The sequence below is a fragment of the Otolemur garnettii genome, unplaced genomic scaffold, assembly GCF_000181295.1.
Source record: "Otolemur garnettii isolate 467f Iridium unplaced genomic scaffold, OtoGar3 scaffold00006, whole genome shotgun sequence".
NCBI classification, from domain to species: Eukaryota; Metazoa; Chordata; class Mammalia; order Primates; family Galagidae; genus Otolemur; species Otolemur garnettii.
Window position 1 is genome coordinate 28,149,547 of NW_003852401.1, and position 17,505 is coordinate 28,167,051.

Consider the following 17,505-nt stretch of genomic DNA (forward strand, 5'->3'; position numbering starts at 1 on the left):
CCATATCAAGGGTTCTCTGATTCTGTCCCGTCACATTCTGGTTCTTCCTTTAAAATGTATTCCCAAAGGTGGCCATGTGGAGCCCATCAACTCCCTCCAGCCTGCGGATCTATTTACTTGGCACATATAATGTTTTTAAAATTTTGATGAGGGGTGTGATGGGTTGAATTGTTACCTTCCAAAATGTGTTTGCTGAAGTCCTAATCCTCAGGATTTCAGAATGCAACCTTATTTAGAAATAGATCATTGCAGATGTGATTAGTTAAAGTGAAATCATGCTAGGGTAGGGTGGGTTCTAATCTGATATAACTTCTGTCCTTATAAAAATAAGAACTCTGGACACAAAGAGAGATATGTGCATATAAGGGAATGCCTCATAAAGATAAAGGCAGAGACCTATGTGCCGAGGAGTGCCAAAGATTGCCAGCAAACCACCAGAAGCCAGAAGAGAGGCCTGGGACCAGTCCTCTCTCCCCCCTCACAGCTTTCAGAAGGAACAAACGATACTGACACTTGATCTTGGACTTCTTGCCTCCAGAACTGTTGAGATAATAGATATCTGCTCTTGAAGCCACCCAACCTGTGGTACTTTGAAACAGGTGCCCTATCAAACTAATACAGGGATCATCATTTAGAAATTGACAGATGTGCCATAAAAACCTACAGCACTGGACCAGATGTAAGAACATGAGCTGGAAGTAGAGGCCATCCTCTCAGGGAACATGGCGGCTTCTTCCCACCAGCTGGTTGTCACTGCATGATAATGCAGTGCTATCAGATCCTTTTTATTTGTCCAGAGAGGCTTAATTTTTATTTCTCTTTGTTGTAGAAATATGATTTAAATGCTGGTGACTAATTTACCACTCTCTATTTTCTCCCTGACCCAATCCACTTCACCCATATACTTAATCCGGCTGGCCCCTCTGAGCCTTTGAGTTTGTGATCTCAATTTATTCAGTTTCATGGTTTGGCAAGATCATAGAGAAATTGTGTTCAATAAGGGAGATTATTCAGGGAAGTCAAGGTGCAGAGCAAGTTACCACCAGGAGAAAGTGAGCTTTGATCTGGCCCTCTTTCCCCTCTGCCATGTAGAGGTGAAGACTTTTCCAAGACTATGTTCATGCTCCGAAGAACCATGTGTTGAGAGCCTACCACAGGCCATGCAGTGTGCTAGTCACAGAGTAAACATCCAGTGTGTGAACATATATATTCTTCCTCAAACTCTCACTTCTCTTTTGCCAAGGGGAAACAGAATTCTAATTGACCAGGAAACATGTAATAAAAACAAAGAATCTGAGCTGTAATTTTTCTGAGTTTATAAATAAAAGGGGCATTCTGTTGGAGCTACATTGCATAGCATTTCTTTGTTATTATTTAAACAAGTTCATACAAAATTGCTAGTTATGATAGCTACCCTCTGTACCCAACACACTATAGGGCAAGCATGGCTGCTGAATCATCAGTGACATTATTTTGTGATAGTTGTATAGAGGGTGGCACTGTGCCAGGCACATGCTAAGCCCCTTCATGTAGAATCCTGTTTTATACTTCATCCACCCTAGGAGGGAAGTATTCGGTTCTCATTTTAGTGAACAGGAACAAACTGAGAAACTTGCTCACAGAAGAAATGGAGCAGGATTCGAACTGAGGTCTCTTCAGAGCCAAACCAAGGCTCTCTCCATTCTGCTCCATGGCTTCTCTATTTCACATGGTTTCTCTGAGAGAGGTTGGCCTCTAATTCAGGGCCCTCTGAGGCCTGCATAGAGTCGTGTCACATGGTCAGCCTTCTAAGTCCTAACCCTGTCTCAGTGTCGACTGACCTACATGTTCCACTAACAATCTACAAATTGCCATCCAGTTCAAATTTAAATCTTCATTTCACTCAAAATTCACGTGGTTATGTTTTACAGAAATCACAAAGATGCACAGGGCAGTCTCTCCCCATCCTTTTAAGAATACATGGTTTACTTAGTATTTTTGTAGTGGCTTCTGGGCTCATGTTCTGTTTCTTTCCATGGGTTAGTTAAGCTTGTCAAAGGCCAAGCACTTTACAGATGACACCTCTACCTTTCTTTATGTATATTTTATTTCAAAAGTAAAGAGAAAAACACAGTCTCATCCCTTATTTAGCAGAGTACAATGAACCCCGTGGACCCGTCTCCCAGCCGTAGCATTTCTCTACCCACTCATGGCCAACTTCCTTCATCTGCAGCCCTTCCACTCCCTCCCCAGCACTCCCGCTGGGATATCTTGAAGTAAATCCCAGAATCACAGAATAGGCGTGGTGGCTCATGCCTGTAATCCTAGCACTGTGGGAGACTGAGGCAGGTGGATTGCCTCAGCTCTTGAGTTCAAGACCAGCCTGAGCAAGAGCAAGACCTGCCTCTCTAAAAATAGCTGAGCGTTGTGGTGGGCACCTGTTGTCCCAGTTACTTGGGAGGCTGAGGCAAGAGAATCATTTAAGCCCATGAGTTGGAGGTTGCTGTGGGCTATGATGCCATAGCACTCTACCAAGGATGACGAAGTGAGACTCTGTCTCAAAAAAACTAAATCAGTAAATCCCAGAATCACATCTTTTCATGTCATCCCCTGCCTCCACAGCCCGTCTTACGCTGTGCTCTGTCTCTGCTTTCAGGCCACTACATGTACGTGGACTCTGTGTACGTCAAGCACTTCCAGGAGGTGGCCCAGCTCATTTCCCCAAGGACCACCGCCCCCATGTCTGGTTGCCTGTCATTTTATTACCAGCTCCAGGAGGGGAATGACCATATCTTCTCCCTTTATACTCGGGATATGGCCGGCCTTTATGAGGAGCTCTGGAGAGTGAACAACCCAGGGAATACAGCCTGGAACCTCGCAGAGATCGAGTTCAATGCTCCTTACCCGATGGAGGTAGGTGTGCCCTGTGTCCCAAGTGTGCCCTGGTGGCTGCTGTCTGGCCCGGCACCCAGCACAGGCAAGGAGACCAAGAGGCTCTGGGGTCTCAGGCCCGGTCTATCTTTTCTGCTGTCCCTCCATCTTAATCTCATCCTCAGCCCCTCAGCCACTCCCCCTTCCCCTGTATTTCCTGCCACTTGCCTCCTTTATCACCTGCATTTTCTAGCAAGAGTATTTTTTTAATAAGAGCAAATATAAAATGCCAGTCAACCAACTAGATTTCTTATTGCACAGTGATCATGCAGGGTTCAAAAGAAAAGTTCAGACTCCCTCTAAGTGAAATTCATTCTTGAACTTCCACTCCTGAGAACAGTTTAGTTTTTTTTTTTTTGGTAGAGACAGAATCTCACTTTATCGCCCTGGGTAGAGTGCCATGGTGTCACATAGCTCACAGCAACCTCCAACTCCTGGGCTTGGGCAATTCTCTTGCCTCAGCCTCCCAAGTAGCTGGGACTACAGGCACCCACCACAACCCCCAACTATTTTTTTGTTGCAGTTTGGTGTCGCCAGGTTTAACCTGCCACCCTCGGTATATGGGGCTGGCACCCTACTCACTGAGCCATAGGCAATGCCCCCTGAGAACAGTTTTGAAGATTTCCCTTACTTGAGGAAAAAGTCACTTATTTCTTTCCTTGCAGGACAAATAAAGCCATAAAATTCGAAATAAACTTACTATCATGGCCTTAATTTGAAACAAGGCTTGTTGCCTTAATTTCTAAACTTTTTATAGTTATATAAGTGATAAAAGTTCAATGAGGAAAAATTAGAAAATTCAGAGAAGTGAAATAAACTAAAACACCTAAGCCAAATTCACAAAGATGAGGACTATTAACATTTTGGTGTTTGTCCTTGTAAACCCTTTTCTAAACACATATGTTAATACATATCTGTATCTGCATGTGTATTTCAGTACTGACCACCCAACAAAGTAGATAAAATGATCTCTGTATTTATAGATAAAAAAGGAGGGAACACAGCACCCAAGATTGACCCTCTGTGAATGCCAGAGAACTTAGTAGTTCCAGACTAAAATCTGACTAAACTCTGAGGGAGGTGGCCTGGTGCTGTTTGAGGACCCCAGAGGACCCCAGAGGATCTCTAGAATCATAGGCTGCAGCCTGGTGGTTACTGTAGGTCTAAGATGGCTATCAGGATTTAGGAGCTATAAGCAGAGTCTTAGTTACCATAATTTATCAATATTCCCCACTTTTCTCTTTGTGCTTTTGACAATAGCCTCCCCAGTTCTCCTTAAATTGCAAAAGAAGCAGATTATTCCTCTGGACATTATTCACGGGTGCCATCTGCTAGCCTGATGTACAGCTGCAGAGAATGCCGAGCTTGGGCCTTGGTTCCAGACATGTTCCGTCCATTGGTGGCGTGCCTGCCTCTCCCTGCACCCCTTCCTACTCCCGCCCCACACTAGCCCAGAGAGAGCACAGTGCCTTTTGCAGAATGTGTGCTATTTCCTATCCCAAAGTCTAACCCAGTCTCAATTTGCTCTTGCAGCAAAGTGGAACATTTTATGTGAGTTTAGATTACAAGGAGGAAAAGAAACGCATGTATTGTTCCAAAGGTTTTCCTTCTAGCAAAGTCAAATGAGTCCCCTACACACACACTAAGAGCGTTTTCCTTACCAACTCCTTTTATCCAACCATAAACTCTTCAGGCAACATTTATATGAATGAAACTTCACTGAGTTTCTTTCAGAGCAATACTTGAAAAGTTACGATTCTGAACACTATTAAACCTAAGCACACATCCTCTGGCTCAACAATTGTGTAAGTTCATTCTACTATTCTGAACCTATTCACCAGTATCATTTGCCATCATTGTCAGGAAAAGAGACTGGTCCTGTAGAATCAGTGGATTCAATGCCATTCTCAAATGAATTTTAGAAAGGAAAACAAACATTGGAGATTGTCTTTCTGAACAAGAGAGAACACGTTGACACAGGATCGGTGATTAGCATGTTAGGACCAGAAATACCCCTCTATCCCACCTGCTCAGTGTGAACCAAATTCTGTCATCCAGCTAGTGGCTTGAGCTCTGGATCTGTGTTAAGTCTGTCATCTTAATTTCTCCTCATCTTTGTCCCTCCCCATTTGCCAGAGACTAACTTTTGGGTCTCCTAGTGGATTTCAGACAGTCCTGGTACCAGGGCCCCCTATGACCGTTGTTATTAAGCTGAAAGGGACATTATGGACTATCTTATCTATACTCTTTTTTTTTTTTTTCAAAAATGAAGAAACTGAGACCTGGAGAAGAAGGGACCTGCTTAAACTACCTAGTAGCTAATTGGGCTAGAAGAGGGAACCAAGATGGAGGAAAAGATGTGAAATTAGTTCATAGTTTATTACATGCCTAACTGTGCTGGGGTCTTTATATACATTATCTCATTTAATCTCAACAGTCCTCCGAGGTAGGTCTTATTATGCTTATTTCATAGATAAGAAACCTGAGAGGTTTAGCAATGTATCCAGGTATCACCTAACTAGTAAATGATGAAAATTGGATTTGAACTGTGGTCTTTCTGCCTCTAAGACACTATTCTTTTCAGAAGAGGTTGCAAGCAGAAGCCTATGGGGCCAGATCTTCAAATCTAGCCCACAGTGATTTGTCTGCCTGCTATAGGGTGGTTTTGTTTGTTTTCTTCGGTTTTGATTTTTTGGTTTTGTTTCTCCTATTTACTTTAATATTTGAATTAATTGCCAGCATTGAAAAATCTAAAGATTTCAAATAATATCTAGAGAGCCTCGATCGGGGGTGTCCAACCTTTCTTTTTCTCTGCTATATGTTGGAAAAATAAGAGTTGTCCTAGGTCCCATACATTAAATACACAAACACTAATGAAAGCTGATGAGCAAACCAAAAAGGCCGATGTATATTTTCATGATATCCAACACCACTGATAAGTAAAACAGTCATCAAATAATCTGCATTCAGCCCACAAAGCACAGGTTGGACACCCCAGCTAGATAATTTGCTAGTTACAAAGACATTAGGCCTTGTGTTTGGTTGCTAGAAGTGTCTAATAACAAAGTAGCCCCAAACTGGTAGCTTAAAAAACAGAAATGCACTGTCGTATGGTTCTAGAGGCCAGAAGTCCATAATTAAGGACTTCTGAGAGCCAAGATTTGTTCCTTCTGGGGGCTGTGAGAGAAAACTTGCCCAGATCGGTCTCTCACTTCTGCCGGCTTGCCAGTGATCTTTGGCCTTCCTTGGCTTGTAGGTCTCTGCATTCATATTCACAGGGTTCTCTCTCTGTGTGCCTATCTCTTTCTAAGCCCAAATTTCTTATTTTCATAAGAATATATGGATTAGAGGCTCACCCTATTCCAGTGTGACCTCATCTTAACTAATAACATTTGCAATGACCTTATTCTCAAATAAAATCTCTTATACTGGAGGTTAGGCTTTCATCAGATGAATTTGGGGAGACGCAGTGTAACCCATAACAGGCCTGCCTTCCCACACATCAGCAATTGATGAAGCTGAGTAACACTTATCCCTTTAAACAGGGCTGGCCTTCTTCATTTCATGTCTGGACCATACCAAGCCCAACTTTATGTATTTCCACTACCTTCCTGGCCCTTGCAGGCAAATGAGCTCCCTTGGGTCTCTTTTACAGGACACTAATCCTACTCTCCAAATCTAATCATATCTCCAAAAGACCTCCACCTTTTAATGCCATCACCTTAGGAGTTAGGATTGCAACATATGACTTTGAGGGCTTACAGACACTCAGACCATAGCAGTTTCATTCTCCTTAAAAGACGAGGTTGGGGATGGTGCTGCCCAGCTCTTATATTTGGAAACATGATTCCATAAGTCTTTGTCACTTGGCATCAACTGGTTTGACTGACCTGCCATTTAGAATCAAGGTGAAGAGTACTTAAGCCTAACAGAAGATATATACACTTGTGACAATATGTCATTTTCTCTTGCAGGTTATTTTTGAAGTTGCTTTCAATGGTCCCAGAGGAGGGTATGTTGCCCTGGATGATATCGCTTTCTCGCCTGTTCACTGCCAAAATCAGACAGGTGCGCATTCTCTTTTTCTCCTTCCTTGTGTTTAGAATTTTCCTGTCTCAGCAGATGTTTGTGGTCAGGATTGGCTTTCATTGATTTCTTCTTATCCTTTAAAAATTATTTAATTGAATAGTCATTTTGCTGGATTATTACTTTTTTCCCCCTCACAGAGTGAATCTAACTGTTCTGATACCAGAAGGCCAATTGTCATATCTTAGGGAGCTTTCATCTTCCCCGCCTATTAGGAAAAGAAAATTAAATAGGACTAAATTTTTTCCATCTTATCTTTCTCTTTCGAAGATATCTTGAGTCCATAGATGGGTAGCTGGGCAGATGGATGAAACTCTCATCATCTATTGAATAGAATTATAAAAACCCTTTACAACTTTATGTATCCAGAATTTAAATGTTCTCATGTTGAAAGATGTTAGCATTTTGTAGACACCTCTAGATGGTTTGGGCTAATGCGTGTGTGTTCTTAATTTAATTACTTTCTCTTTCTAAGTGAGTCCTCGGATTTATCATGGCAAATTTTGTAATGTCGTAAGTTTGGCCTTTGGAAAGAGAGGAAATTTTTTACTTTCTGGGAAAATAGATAAGCAAATTGATTCCAAGTGAATTAAATAAATGTTTTAGCATAAGAATGATGACAATATATTAATGATAACCCAAATAAATGCAATTGACCTTATCATTTACAGAGTTTTCTTTCCTCAAGGCACCTAGGGAGATACCGTAGTCACCCCATCTTATCAATGAGTTCTCATTCTAGGTTTTGGAACTGGGAAAGAAATTTTTGAACTTGGCCTTTGTGATCTTTCACTTAAAATAGAGTTGGTATTTAATATGGTTTCAGATATATTCTACAAGCAATATTATCTTAAAAAAAGATAATATTTTCTACTAGGGCTAAACTGTTATCCCAAAATTAGAGAGAAATCTGCTAATTTTCTGAAACTAAGTATTATTTTTTACTAATTCTAATTATTTAAAGGTAGCAAATTAAATAGAACGAGACTAGATTTACATATTTTAAATGATTTAACCCAAATAATAATGAAAAATCTAAAGTCTCCAAATTTGATAGAACACATTAATCAAAATATCTTATACTACTTCTCTAAATTCATTTGCTCCCTAATCTTATCAATTAATATTTCAATTATGTTAATAGTAATATCATAGTTTTCTTATCATTATTTTTTGAAAGTTGCTCTTCTTTGTCACCACGCAGTTACATTGAACTTTTATATGTCCTAGTTATCTATATGGGAGATGAGGTGTTTATTCATTATCTGTCCTGGGTAGAAGATGGAGTGACTAGGCAGCTGGAGGTAAGAGAATCAACTGAGACACTTTCAAAGTGATGTTTAGAAATGCGCTTCCCTTAAAAAGGAAGATACAGAGGGCAGCACCTGTGGCTCAAAGGAGTAGGGCATGGGCCCCCTATAGTGGAGGTGGCAGGTTCAAACCCAGCCCCCGGCCAAAAACTACAAAAAAAGAGAGAGAGAGAAAGAGATACAGAATTTTTGTGATCTCTTTCCTACTATACTGGCTGTCCGACTGGAGAAAGAAAAAGAAAGGTGCTCACAAAACAAGGACTATTTGTTAAGAGTGCTGTTGGCACTCAGTCTGTAAAATTCAGCCCACATAAAGATGCTTTCTCTGTGTCTGCAGAGATACGCATGCATGCAGTTAGATAGACCAAGGCTCCCTGTTGGTCTTCAGAACTTCCCACCATACTCACTTGGCTTGAAAATGGTGTAATTACATTATTATAATGTTATGCTAGGTCCAGGAATTTGGATTCACATTCCTATCTGCCACTAACAAGCTACATGATGTCAGTCATGTTGTTTGGCCTCTTGGAGACTCCATTTCCATGTCTATAGAGCAGGATGGAAGAATCTGTTTCATAGAGTTGTCAGAGAGATTAATGAGAGTTAATGTCTCTGAAGGCCATACCATAGAGTATGACACACAGAAAACACTTGTTGACGAGACAATATTACATACTTTATTTTCAAAATATGTCCACTCTTTCCCAAGAGAACAGGGGTCAGATTGTAACTAAATACAGCCAGCAAAGGGTACTGCCTTGATGAATGTGTCTGCCGGAGCCTGCCTTATGCCTTTCATCAGGCAGCTGTGGGCCAGACAGAGCTCTGAGCTGAGCTCTTTAGTTTTCATACTTCATCTAACATTTCACAAATAGTTTATGCCCTTCTATTTCATAACAGGTGCCAGCATTTTTTCTTTATCTCAGCTAGCCTCAAACTTGCTGTCTCTGCTTTTCCCAGCTGGATCAAGCATTTTCTTCCCTCATGTCCCTAGTAGGCTAAGACAGGAATTATTTCAGCATATGGAGCATCTTGTTCCCACCGTCTGGTTGAGCTTAGAGTTAATCTAGTCCCTTAGACCTGAGGCCCATTACAATAGTCACAGGTGAGCAACACCAGTTTTATGTGACCACCCCAAGGATGCTTCCAGAGGACAGTGAAACCACTCCCACATTGAGTTTGAGAAGGTCCCTGTCCATTCCTTTCCATCCACACACTTGTCCTCTGCAAGCACATTTGTCCTAAAGTTTAGACTGTAGGAAAAAAGCCCTGCTATTGGTGTGTAAATTTTTGAATGCTTAATAGGTGAGCTCATCCACTTCTAAGAATCCTGTTGTGATCCCCAACCCCAAACTGAAAGCTCCATTTCCCTGCCATATGTCTGCCTCCTCTCTGGGCTTGGGTCCACCTCACACCCAGGCCAGACACTGGGTGAATCCTAACATCCACGGATATACCTTTCAGAGGATCTAGCCCCCCGCAACTAGCCATTCATTAATAACACACTACCTCTACCTCTCGTCTGCTTGGAAACCCAGGTCTGGTTGCTGCCTGGGTTACCGCTGAAGTTGCCACAGCCTTCTTTATCTTAGATGCTCCGAAGGGTATCTGCAGCCCAGCCAGCAACCAGGCTTCTTGCTCCTTGTTCCTCAGTGTGGTGGGTCCCACTCACTCTCTTCCCCAAGGCAGCTTTGAGCTATCATAGCCTGCCTTTGGTTGGCTCAATGCTAAAATAAAACCACCCTACCAGTTCAGCCATCTAGAAAGCACATGGCTCCTGGCATCTCTCTTTTTAGCACCACAGAGGCTGACGCACTTTTTAGATCTACAGGGCAGATGCTGAGTTTGTCTCCATGAACTCTGTGTAAGCGAGGAAAGGAGAGATGCTCCCAGCTGTTATTCTCAAACTGCAACACACTCTATCTTATTAGATTATCTTCAAAGCCTCTTATTCCTAAAAAGTTCAAATGTCAGAAAGCAAGTGATTAACTAAACCTTACATGATGATGCTTTTTGGTAACTTGCTTAAAGAGGCTTTAATTCTGTTTTTCTTTTTTTCCTGATCATCAACTGATGCTCAGGGGCCTCCGTCTGCCTCTGATTCCACCCTGTGCTTCAAATATGTCATTGGCACTGTCTCCCCAGTAGCTCAATGTGTGATCATCACTTGACCCACACATGTGAAACAAGCTGGAAGCCAAGGCTTTGCTTCACCCCGGCTCCCTGCACACTCATGGTTGGTCACATGTGGGCCCTCCTGCCCCATCTTCAGCAATCAGATGTGTCTCAGGGTAGAAGCAGAATTCTCAGTGAAAAAGATTCAGCCTCTGCATTATGCTTTTGAGATTTTCTTTTTATTAGACCTTGGGACCCAAGAAAAATCTTTTTCTAAAAGTATGCAGTTAGCAAAAGAATATAATTGTACCATACAAAAAATTCATTATGTGTAACAGTCTATCACCATGGAGAGAAGTGATCCTCATCACTCACAAGATTTTTTTTAATAGACTTTATTTTTTAAGTATAGTTTTAGATTCACAGCAAAAGTAAGTGGAAAATACAGAGATTTCCTGTATTGCCCCTAAACTCCCCTCCTTCACTGTCATCCACAGTCCATAGTGTCTATAGTTAAGATTTACCTTGGTGCTGTACATTCTATGGCAGGGGTCCTCAAACTTTTTAAACAGTGGGCCAGTTCACTGTCCCTCATACTGTTGGAGGGCCGGACGGTGGGCCCTGGGGCAAGTTGGCTGCTAAGCAGGACAGGCAGTGGCAGCAAAAACACCCAGCGGGCCAGATAAAGGTCCTAGGCAGGCTGCATGTGGCCCTTGGGCCATAGTTTGAGGACATCTATTCTATGGATTACAAATGTGTAATGATCTGTATCCACCATTAGAGTATCAGACAGAACAATCCCTGCCCTAAAATCCTCTGTGCTTTCCCTGTCCAACCCTCTCTACCCCCAACCCCGGGAAACCACTGACCTTTTTACTATCCCTACAGCTGTGCCTTATTCAGAATGTCATATCTTTGGAAGCATGCAATCTGTCATCTTTCCAAATGGGCAGCCCTCACTTAGCAATACACATTTAACTTCCCTCCATATCTTGTCATGGCTTCATAGCTCATTCCTTTTTAGTGCTGAATAATATTCCATTGTCTGGATATACCACAGCTTATATATCCATTCACCTACTGAAGAGCATCCTGGTTGATTTTAAGTTTTTGGTGGTTATGTATAAAACTGCTATAAACTTTCTAGTTTTAATACCCCCTCAAACCCTCCTCCACACTTAGTAATAAATTAGCTAAGATTCTCTTGATAGCTGAGCACTGTAGCCTCGTGGTAGACTGTTGGCCTTCCAAACCAGGGCCTGTGAGTTCAAGCCTTGCCTGGGTCTGACTTGAAAAAAAAAAAAAATAAGATTCTCTTGCAGTTGCCCAAGGTTGCTGCTTTGTGATTTGTTCCTGGTAAATAGTTTTGCTGACCTGCTGATCTCTTCGTACATGGCATCTGGGAGTGCCACCCCATATTTCCTGAGCTACATGGCCATCTGTAGATTTTGGATTTTCATTTTTTCATTACCAGGTATCAGAGGGGTGAATTATGTACTGGAGACCATCATGGGGGTTTTTGTGGTCTCCATTATCCATAGGAGAACACCGAAGGATCCTTGTTTGTATGATATCACATTCATTTTTCACCAACGTTATTTTCAGGGCTTAAAGATACACTCTGGTGCTGACAGAATCAGGCGGAGCAGGTGTGGGCTAATGCTCCTGTCTTAGGGCCTTGAGAATTTTCTGCATTTCCCTTTCTCCTGTCTGGCTCATCAAGGTTTGCTCCTGGTGTACTTCCTAGGGGGTGTTGTCTGAGGTGCAGTTGGGTTCTAGTTCTACAGGAGCATTTTCTTCCTAGTCTTTTTTTGTGTAATGTTTTATTTACAACTTATTTTTTTAAAAAAATTGATGTCTTTGAAACTCTTTATTTTTATATCATTTCAAACTCAGATGAAATTGGCAATAACACTATGGAGAACCCCCATTTCCCCAGATCTGCAAACTAACGTTTTGCCACGTTTGCTTTATCAGTCATTTGAGAGTAGGCTGCAAACATCATGCCCCTTTGCTCCTGAATATTTTCATGTGTATTTCATAAGGTCAAACACATTGTCTAGTGAATTATGAAATTCAAGAAATTTAGGCTGAGCACAGTGGCTCAGGCCTGTAATCCTAGCACTCTGGGAGGCCGAGGTAGGTGGATGACTTGAGCTCAGAGGTTCAAAACCAACCTGAGCAAGAAAGGGACACTGTCTCTATTAAAAACAGAAAAAAACAGCTGGGCATTGTGGCAGGCACCTGTAGCCCCAGCTACTTAGGAGGCTGAGGCAAGAAGATTGCTTGAGCCCAAGAGTTTGAGGTTGCTGTGAACTATAATGATGCTATAGCACTCCACCCAGGGCAACAGAGTGATACTCTATCTCAGAAAAAAAAAAAAAGAGAGAGAGAGAGAGAGAAAGAAAGAAATTCAGTACTGATATAATATTACCAACTAGTCTACAGTTCACATACCAATTTCCTCAACTGCTCCAATAATATCCTTTATTGATATTGGACAGAATCAGGCAGAGCAGGTGTGGGCTAATGCACCAGTCTTAGGGCCTCTTCTGGACCAAGATTGAATCTTGGTTCCCTAGTAGCATTTGATGTTGCCATCCCCTTTAATATGGGTCCGTTCCTCGGCCCACTTGCATACTTTCTTGCTTTTGAAATTGACAAAATGAGAGTATAGTGTGAGTCTTTGTCCTCAACAGCTCTGTTTCTTCAGGTCACTGCTCCCACAACTCAAACATTTCTCTAGAGATTATTTTCCAATTAGTCTACACAGTGCCCTCCCTCCCTGGTTCTAGATGTTAGACACATATGTGCCAGCATGCAGATGAGAATCACACCTGGCTAAATAGAATATGTCCCAAACCGCTTCCATCACCAGAGATGGACTCAGAGACGGGCAATCTGAGTAGTGAGATGTACAAATCACTTAATAGGATTCAACATTATACTCAAAAAAGCAGAAATCTTTTATGTCCCATTTCCTCAGGGCCAACTAGGCTGAGGTGTTATTTACAAGGACAGGGTAAATGATAATAGTAGGACTTAGCAAAGCCAGAACAACAGCAGTCCCTGTGATAGAATTGCTGTGACTTTTTGAACTCATGGTTTGTACTAAGCGATGACTTTCTTCAAGCAGACCAGCTCGCACTACTAATGTCAACTATAAGTAGACAGCAGCTGTGCTTCTGACATGCAGAGGCATCACAAAGGAAAAATATTTCTGGGAAATGGTATTTCTAAAATATACATCTTAGAAATTAAGAGTCTCGAAATCCTTTCTTTCTCTCTCTCTTTTAAATTTTGGATGAATGAATTTTGAGTTGTAAAGAAACGTGAATAAATGCTTCTAGTCTAGAATGAAAAGAAATTTCTTCTGAAATCTAGTACTTCATCTTCGTAGAGAACATGAATAGGGCTCTTTTCTCCCCTCCCTTTAGAGAGGAAAAGAGTAATTTTCCTGTCATGTTGAAGCGTTGCTGTGGTGCTAACGTGTCAGCATGTCGTTTGGGTAAAAACATTTAGTTGTGTTTTCCTTCTTCGGTTCCCCTGGCAGATGGGTAAATGTATCTGTATCTGTCAACTGGTGGACGTGGACATTCAACATCTTTGGCTTGGACCGTTGTTAACTTTGGTTCTCCTTTGCTCAGATCTTCCCTTCAGTGCTGTGGAAGCAAGCTGCAATTTTGAGGACGACCTCTGCAACTTTTACCAAGATAAAGAAGGTCCAGGCTGGACTCGAGTGAAAGTGAAACCAAACATGTATCGGCCTGGAGACCACACCACTGGCTCAGGTGAGCCTCTGTCTGTCCCTGTGTGGACTTCTCAGGTAGTCTTCATGCCTTCTCAGCCATCCTTCAGTCACACCTACAAAGACATTGGCTTTAAAGAAAAATAAAAGGGGGGCAGCTGTGAAGAAGGAAAGACAATAGATAATCTTGTGTTTGACTGTTTGTAAAAATTTGAGTTCAAGTGGCTGTGCTAGCAAATGTTATTTGCCAGTTAATTATTAAATAACTAAATCTCTAGAAATTATTTGGCTCGTCACTTTAGATGAAATCGTGGGCCAGGTGCAATGGCTTAGGCCTATAATTCTAGCACTCTGACAGGCGACGAAGCAGGAGGATCCCTTGAGCTTAGGAGTTCAGTAAGACCAGCCTGAGCAAGAGCAAAACCCTGTCTCTGCTAAAAATAGAAAAATTAACCAGGTGTAATGGTCCACTCCTGTAGTCCCAGCTACTCTGGAGGCTGAGGCAGGAGGATTGCTTGTGCCCTGGAGTTTGAGGTTATAGTGGGCTATGATGCTGTCACTGTACTCTAGCCTGTGCAACAGAGTGAGACTCTGTCTCAAACAACAAAACAACAAAAGAATGAATCTTCATGTACATGAAATCTTCAGAGCAAACAAATCCACAGGGATAGAAAGCAGATTAGTGGTTGCCAGAGGCTGGGGTGGGGAGAATGGAGAGTGTTTAGTGAGTATGGGGATTCCTTTTGGAGTGATGAAAATGGTCTGGAACTAGATAGTGGTAATGCTTACACAGCAATGCAAATGCACTAAATGCCACTTTTGAATAAATAGGAAAATTTGGCTACATTTTAAAAAAGTCTGTTGTTGGGGGAGGTTATTGGAAAATGCAGGGTAGATACTTGATGGATATATCTGCAAGGAGCTCTTAGAAACCTGAGTTTGAGCAGTGCACTACCTGTATAGTTATTACCTATTAATTTCATGACATCTTTTGTGGAGCCTATTTCAGTGGAGACAAGTAGAAGAGCTTGGTTTCAGAGGGTTTAGCATCTCATCCATTTACGTAGCAAGTACATTATTTGTATACTAGGCACAAGGGTGAAGTTATCATGAAGCTGATGAAGCTTAAGTTGCAGGGCCCCTCACCAGTATAGCCCTGGGAAAGACCTTGAAAGGGGCCCTCACAGTTTTGTACTTGTAATTTTGTATTCTGTTTTTTAGAGGTTGCCTCACTTATAGGAATTCAGGTCATAAAATCCATTCTGACCATGAGCAGACTAACTGGAAAATCATCTCCAGAGAAACATTTGAGTTCTGGGAATAGAGAGCTGATGAAACAGGGAGCTGTGTAGGGACAAAGACTCTTTTCAAAGCAAGAAAAATACTCAAGTGTGTTAACACCCAGGTACTACAATAGTCAACAGATCTGATATGAATCCTAACCTTGGTGGCTGACAATCATTGCGGTGGGCAAGAGAAACATCAGACAAATGTATACACAGATAAACTTATAATTACAAGTTTTGGTAAGTGCTATTGGGAAAGAAAAATTTTTCCTCTGCCCTCTTAGGTTCTGCGACGGGGCCTGAGAATTCAACTGATGTTAAGATAAGACAGGCTAACAGAGGAAAAACATGTAAATTTTGTTTAATATTTTTTTTTTGAGACTCACTTTTTTTTGAGTCTCACTTTATTGCCCTCAGTAGAGTGCTGTGGCATCACAGCTCACAGCAACCTCCAACTCCTGGACTTAGGCGATTCTCTTGCCTCAGCCTCCCAAGTAGCTAGGACTACAGATGCCCTCCACAATGCCCAGCTATTTTTTTTTGTAGTTTGGCTGGGGCCAGGTTCTAACCTGCCACCCTTGGTATATGGGGCTAGCACCCTACCCACTGAGCCACAGGCACCGCCCTACACAGGAGGCTTTGTAAAGGAAAAAATGAAAACTCAAAGCAGCAGATAGGCCTGGGAGCTTATATACCATTTTTTACAAAGAATGATGGAATTACACTTAAGTGACAAGACAAAGGAAAAGGTTTTAAGTTCTAGGGGCAGTAAATTATGGGAAAGTGACTAGAAAATATATGGGGGAAACTAATGAAAGATAAGGATTATTTTAATAAGTTTGTTTGTACAGATCCATTTTTGTGTTATTTATAAGAACATTTATAAGAATGTTCTTCTTGGCCAGGTGCTGAGGCTCAAGCCTATAATCCTAGCACTCTGGGAGGCTGAGGTGGTCGATTGCCTGAGCTCTGGAGTTCGAGACAGCCTGAGCAAGAGCCAGACTCAATCTCTATTAAAAATAGAAAAAGCTAGCCAGGTGTAGTAGTGCATACCTGTAGTCCCAGGTACACAGAGGCTGAGGCAAGAGGATGGCTTGAGCCCAAGAGTTTGAGGTTGCTGTGAGCTATGATGCTAGGGCACTCTACCAAGGGTGACAATGTGAGACTCTCAAATAAATAAATAAATAACAAAATGTTCTTCCTTTCCTGATATTTTCAGGCCTGTTTTCCTTTAAGTGAGGCAACCTCTTAAAAAAAAAAATACAAAATTACAAGTACAATTGTTTCCAGGGAGGACAACTAATTCATGGGAAATTTTATGACCTGCTTTTAGGTAGAAAGTGGGAGGCCAGAGACTCCTTCCTAAATTTGCTGTTTTTCAAGTGCCTTCAGCTCAACATAATCAATATGCTAGTGGGGTGTGTTTGGGGATGGAATGTTCTGATCCCCTTTGGAAAATGAAGGAAAGGAAGAAGGAGCTTTGAGGGAGAATAGAGGGAAGAATCTAGTTTGGGTGGAGGATTCACAGGAGTTTTGTCTGCGGGAAGCTGCATTTAGCTGAGAGGGGTGAGAGTGATCCAGGCAAAAGGAACCGCATTTGTGAAGGTCTTGAGTTTGGGAAGAGAAAGCCACTCGGAGGAATAGGAAGGTCAGTGTGGCTGGAGCTGCACTGTGGGGAGGCAGGGTGGAGAGGGTAGAGGAAAAGGAAGTTGAAGAGGGACATAGGTCATGGATGTTGCAAGCCTGAGTAAGGGTTTGGGAGTTTTATAAAGGAAACAAGAAGGCCCTGAAAGGTTTTAGCAGAGAATGCCTCTCTTGAGGCCTCACTTCCTGGCTTACAGACGGCCTCCTTCTTGTTATATCCTCACACGATTTCTTTGTGCATGGAGATGACAGAGAGCTCGTGTGTGTCTTCCTTTTCTTATGAGTTAAACAATGGGGTAAATCTAAACCATATTGCAAAGACCAATGTGCCCACAAGAGAATTGTTGGGGGAACAAACAGAAAAGGAAAAAGAAAAAAGTGGGGTATTATCATTTTTCTTTTCTGC

The 17,505-nt window shown here is 42.0% G+C and overlaps 1 protein-coding gene across 2 annotated transcripts in view; it reads left to right on the forward strand.

Annotated features, from left to right (window-relative positions):
• MAMDC2 (MAM domain containing 2) overlaps positions 1–17,505 on the forward strand; it is a 167,048-nt gene that overhangs the window by 97,161 nt on the left and 52,382 nt on the right. For both annotated transcript variants that reach the window (XR_001161818.1, XM_003782936.2), the window contains exons 6-8: positions 2,636–2,892; positions 6,885–6,978; positions 14,069–14,212. Coding sequence is in view for 1 of the 2 variants with exons in the window: in XM_003782936.2 (XP_003782984.1) it covers positions 2,636–2,892; positions 6,885–6,978; positions 14,069–14,212 (495 nt within the window). In the remaining variant the exon portion in view is untranslated. The remainder of the gene's footprint in view (positions 1–2,635; positions 2,893–6,884; positions 6,979–14,068; positions 14,213–17,505) is intronic.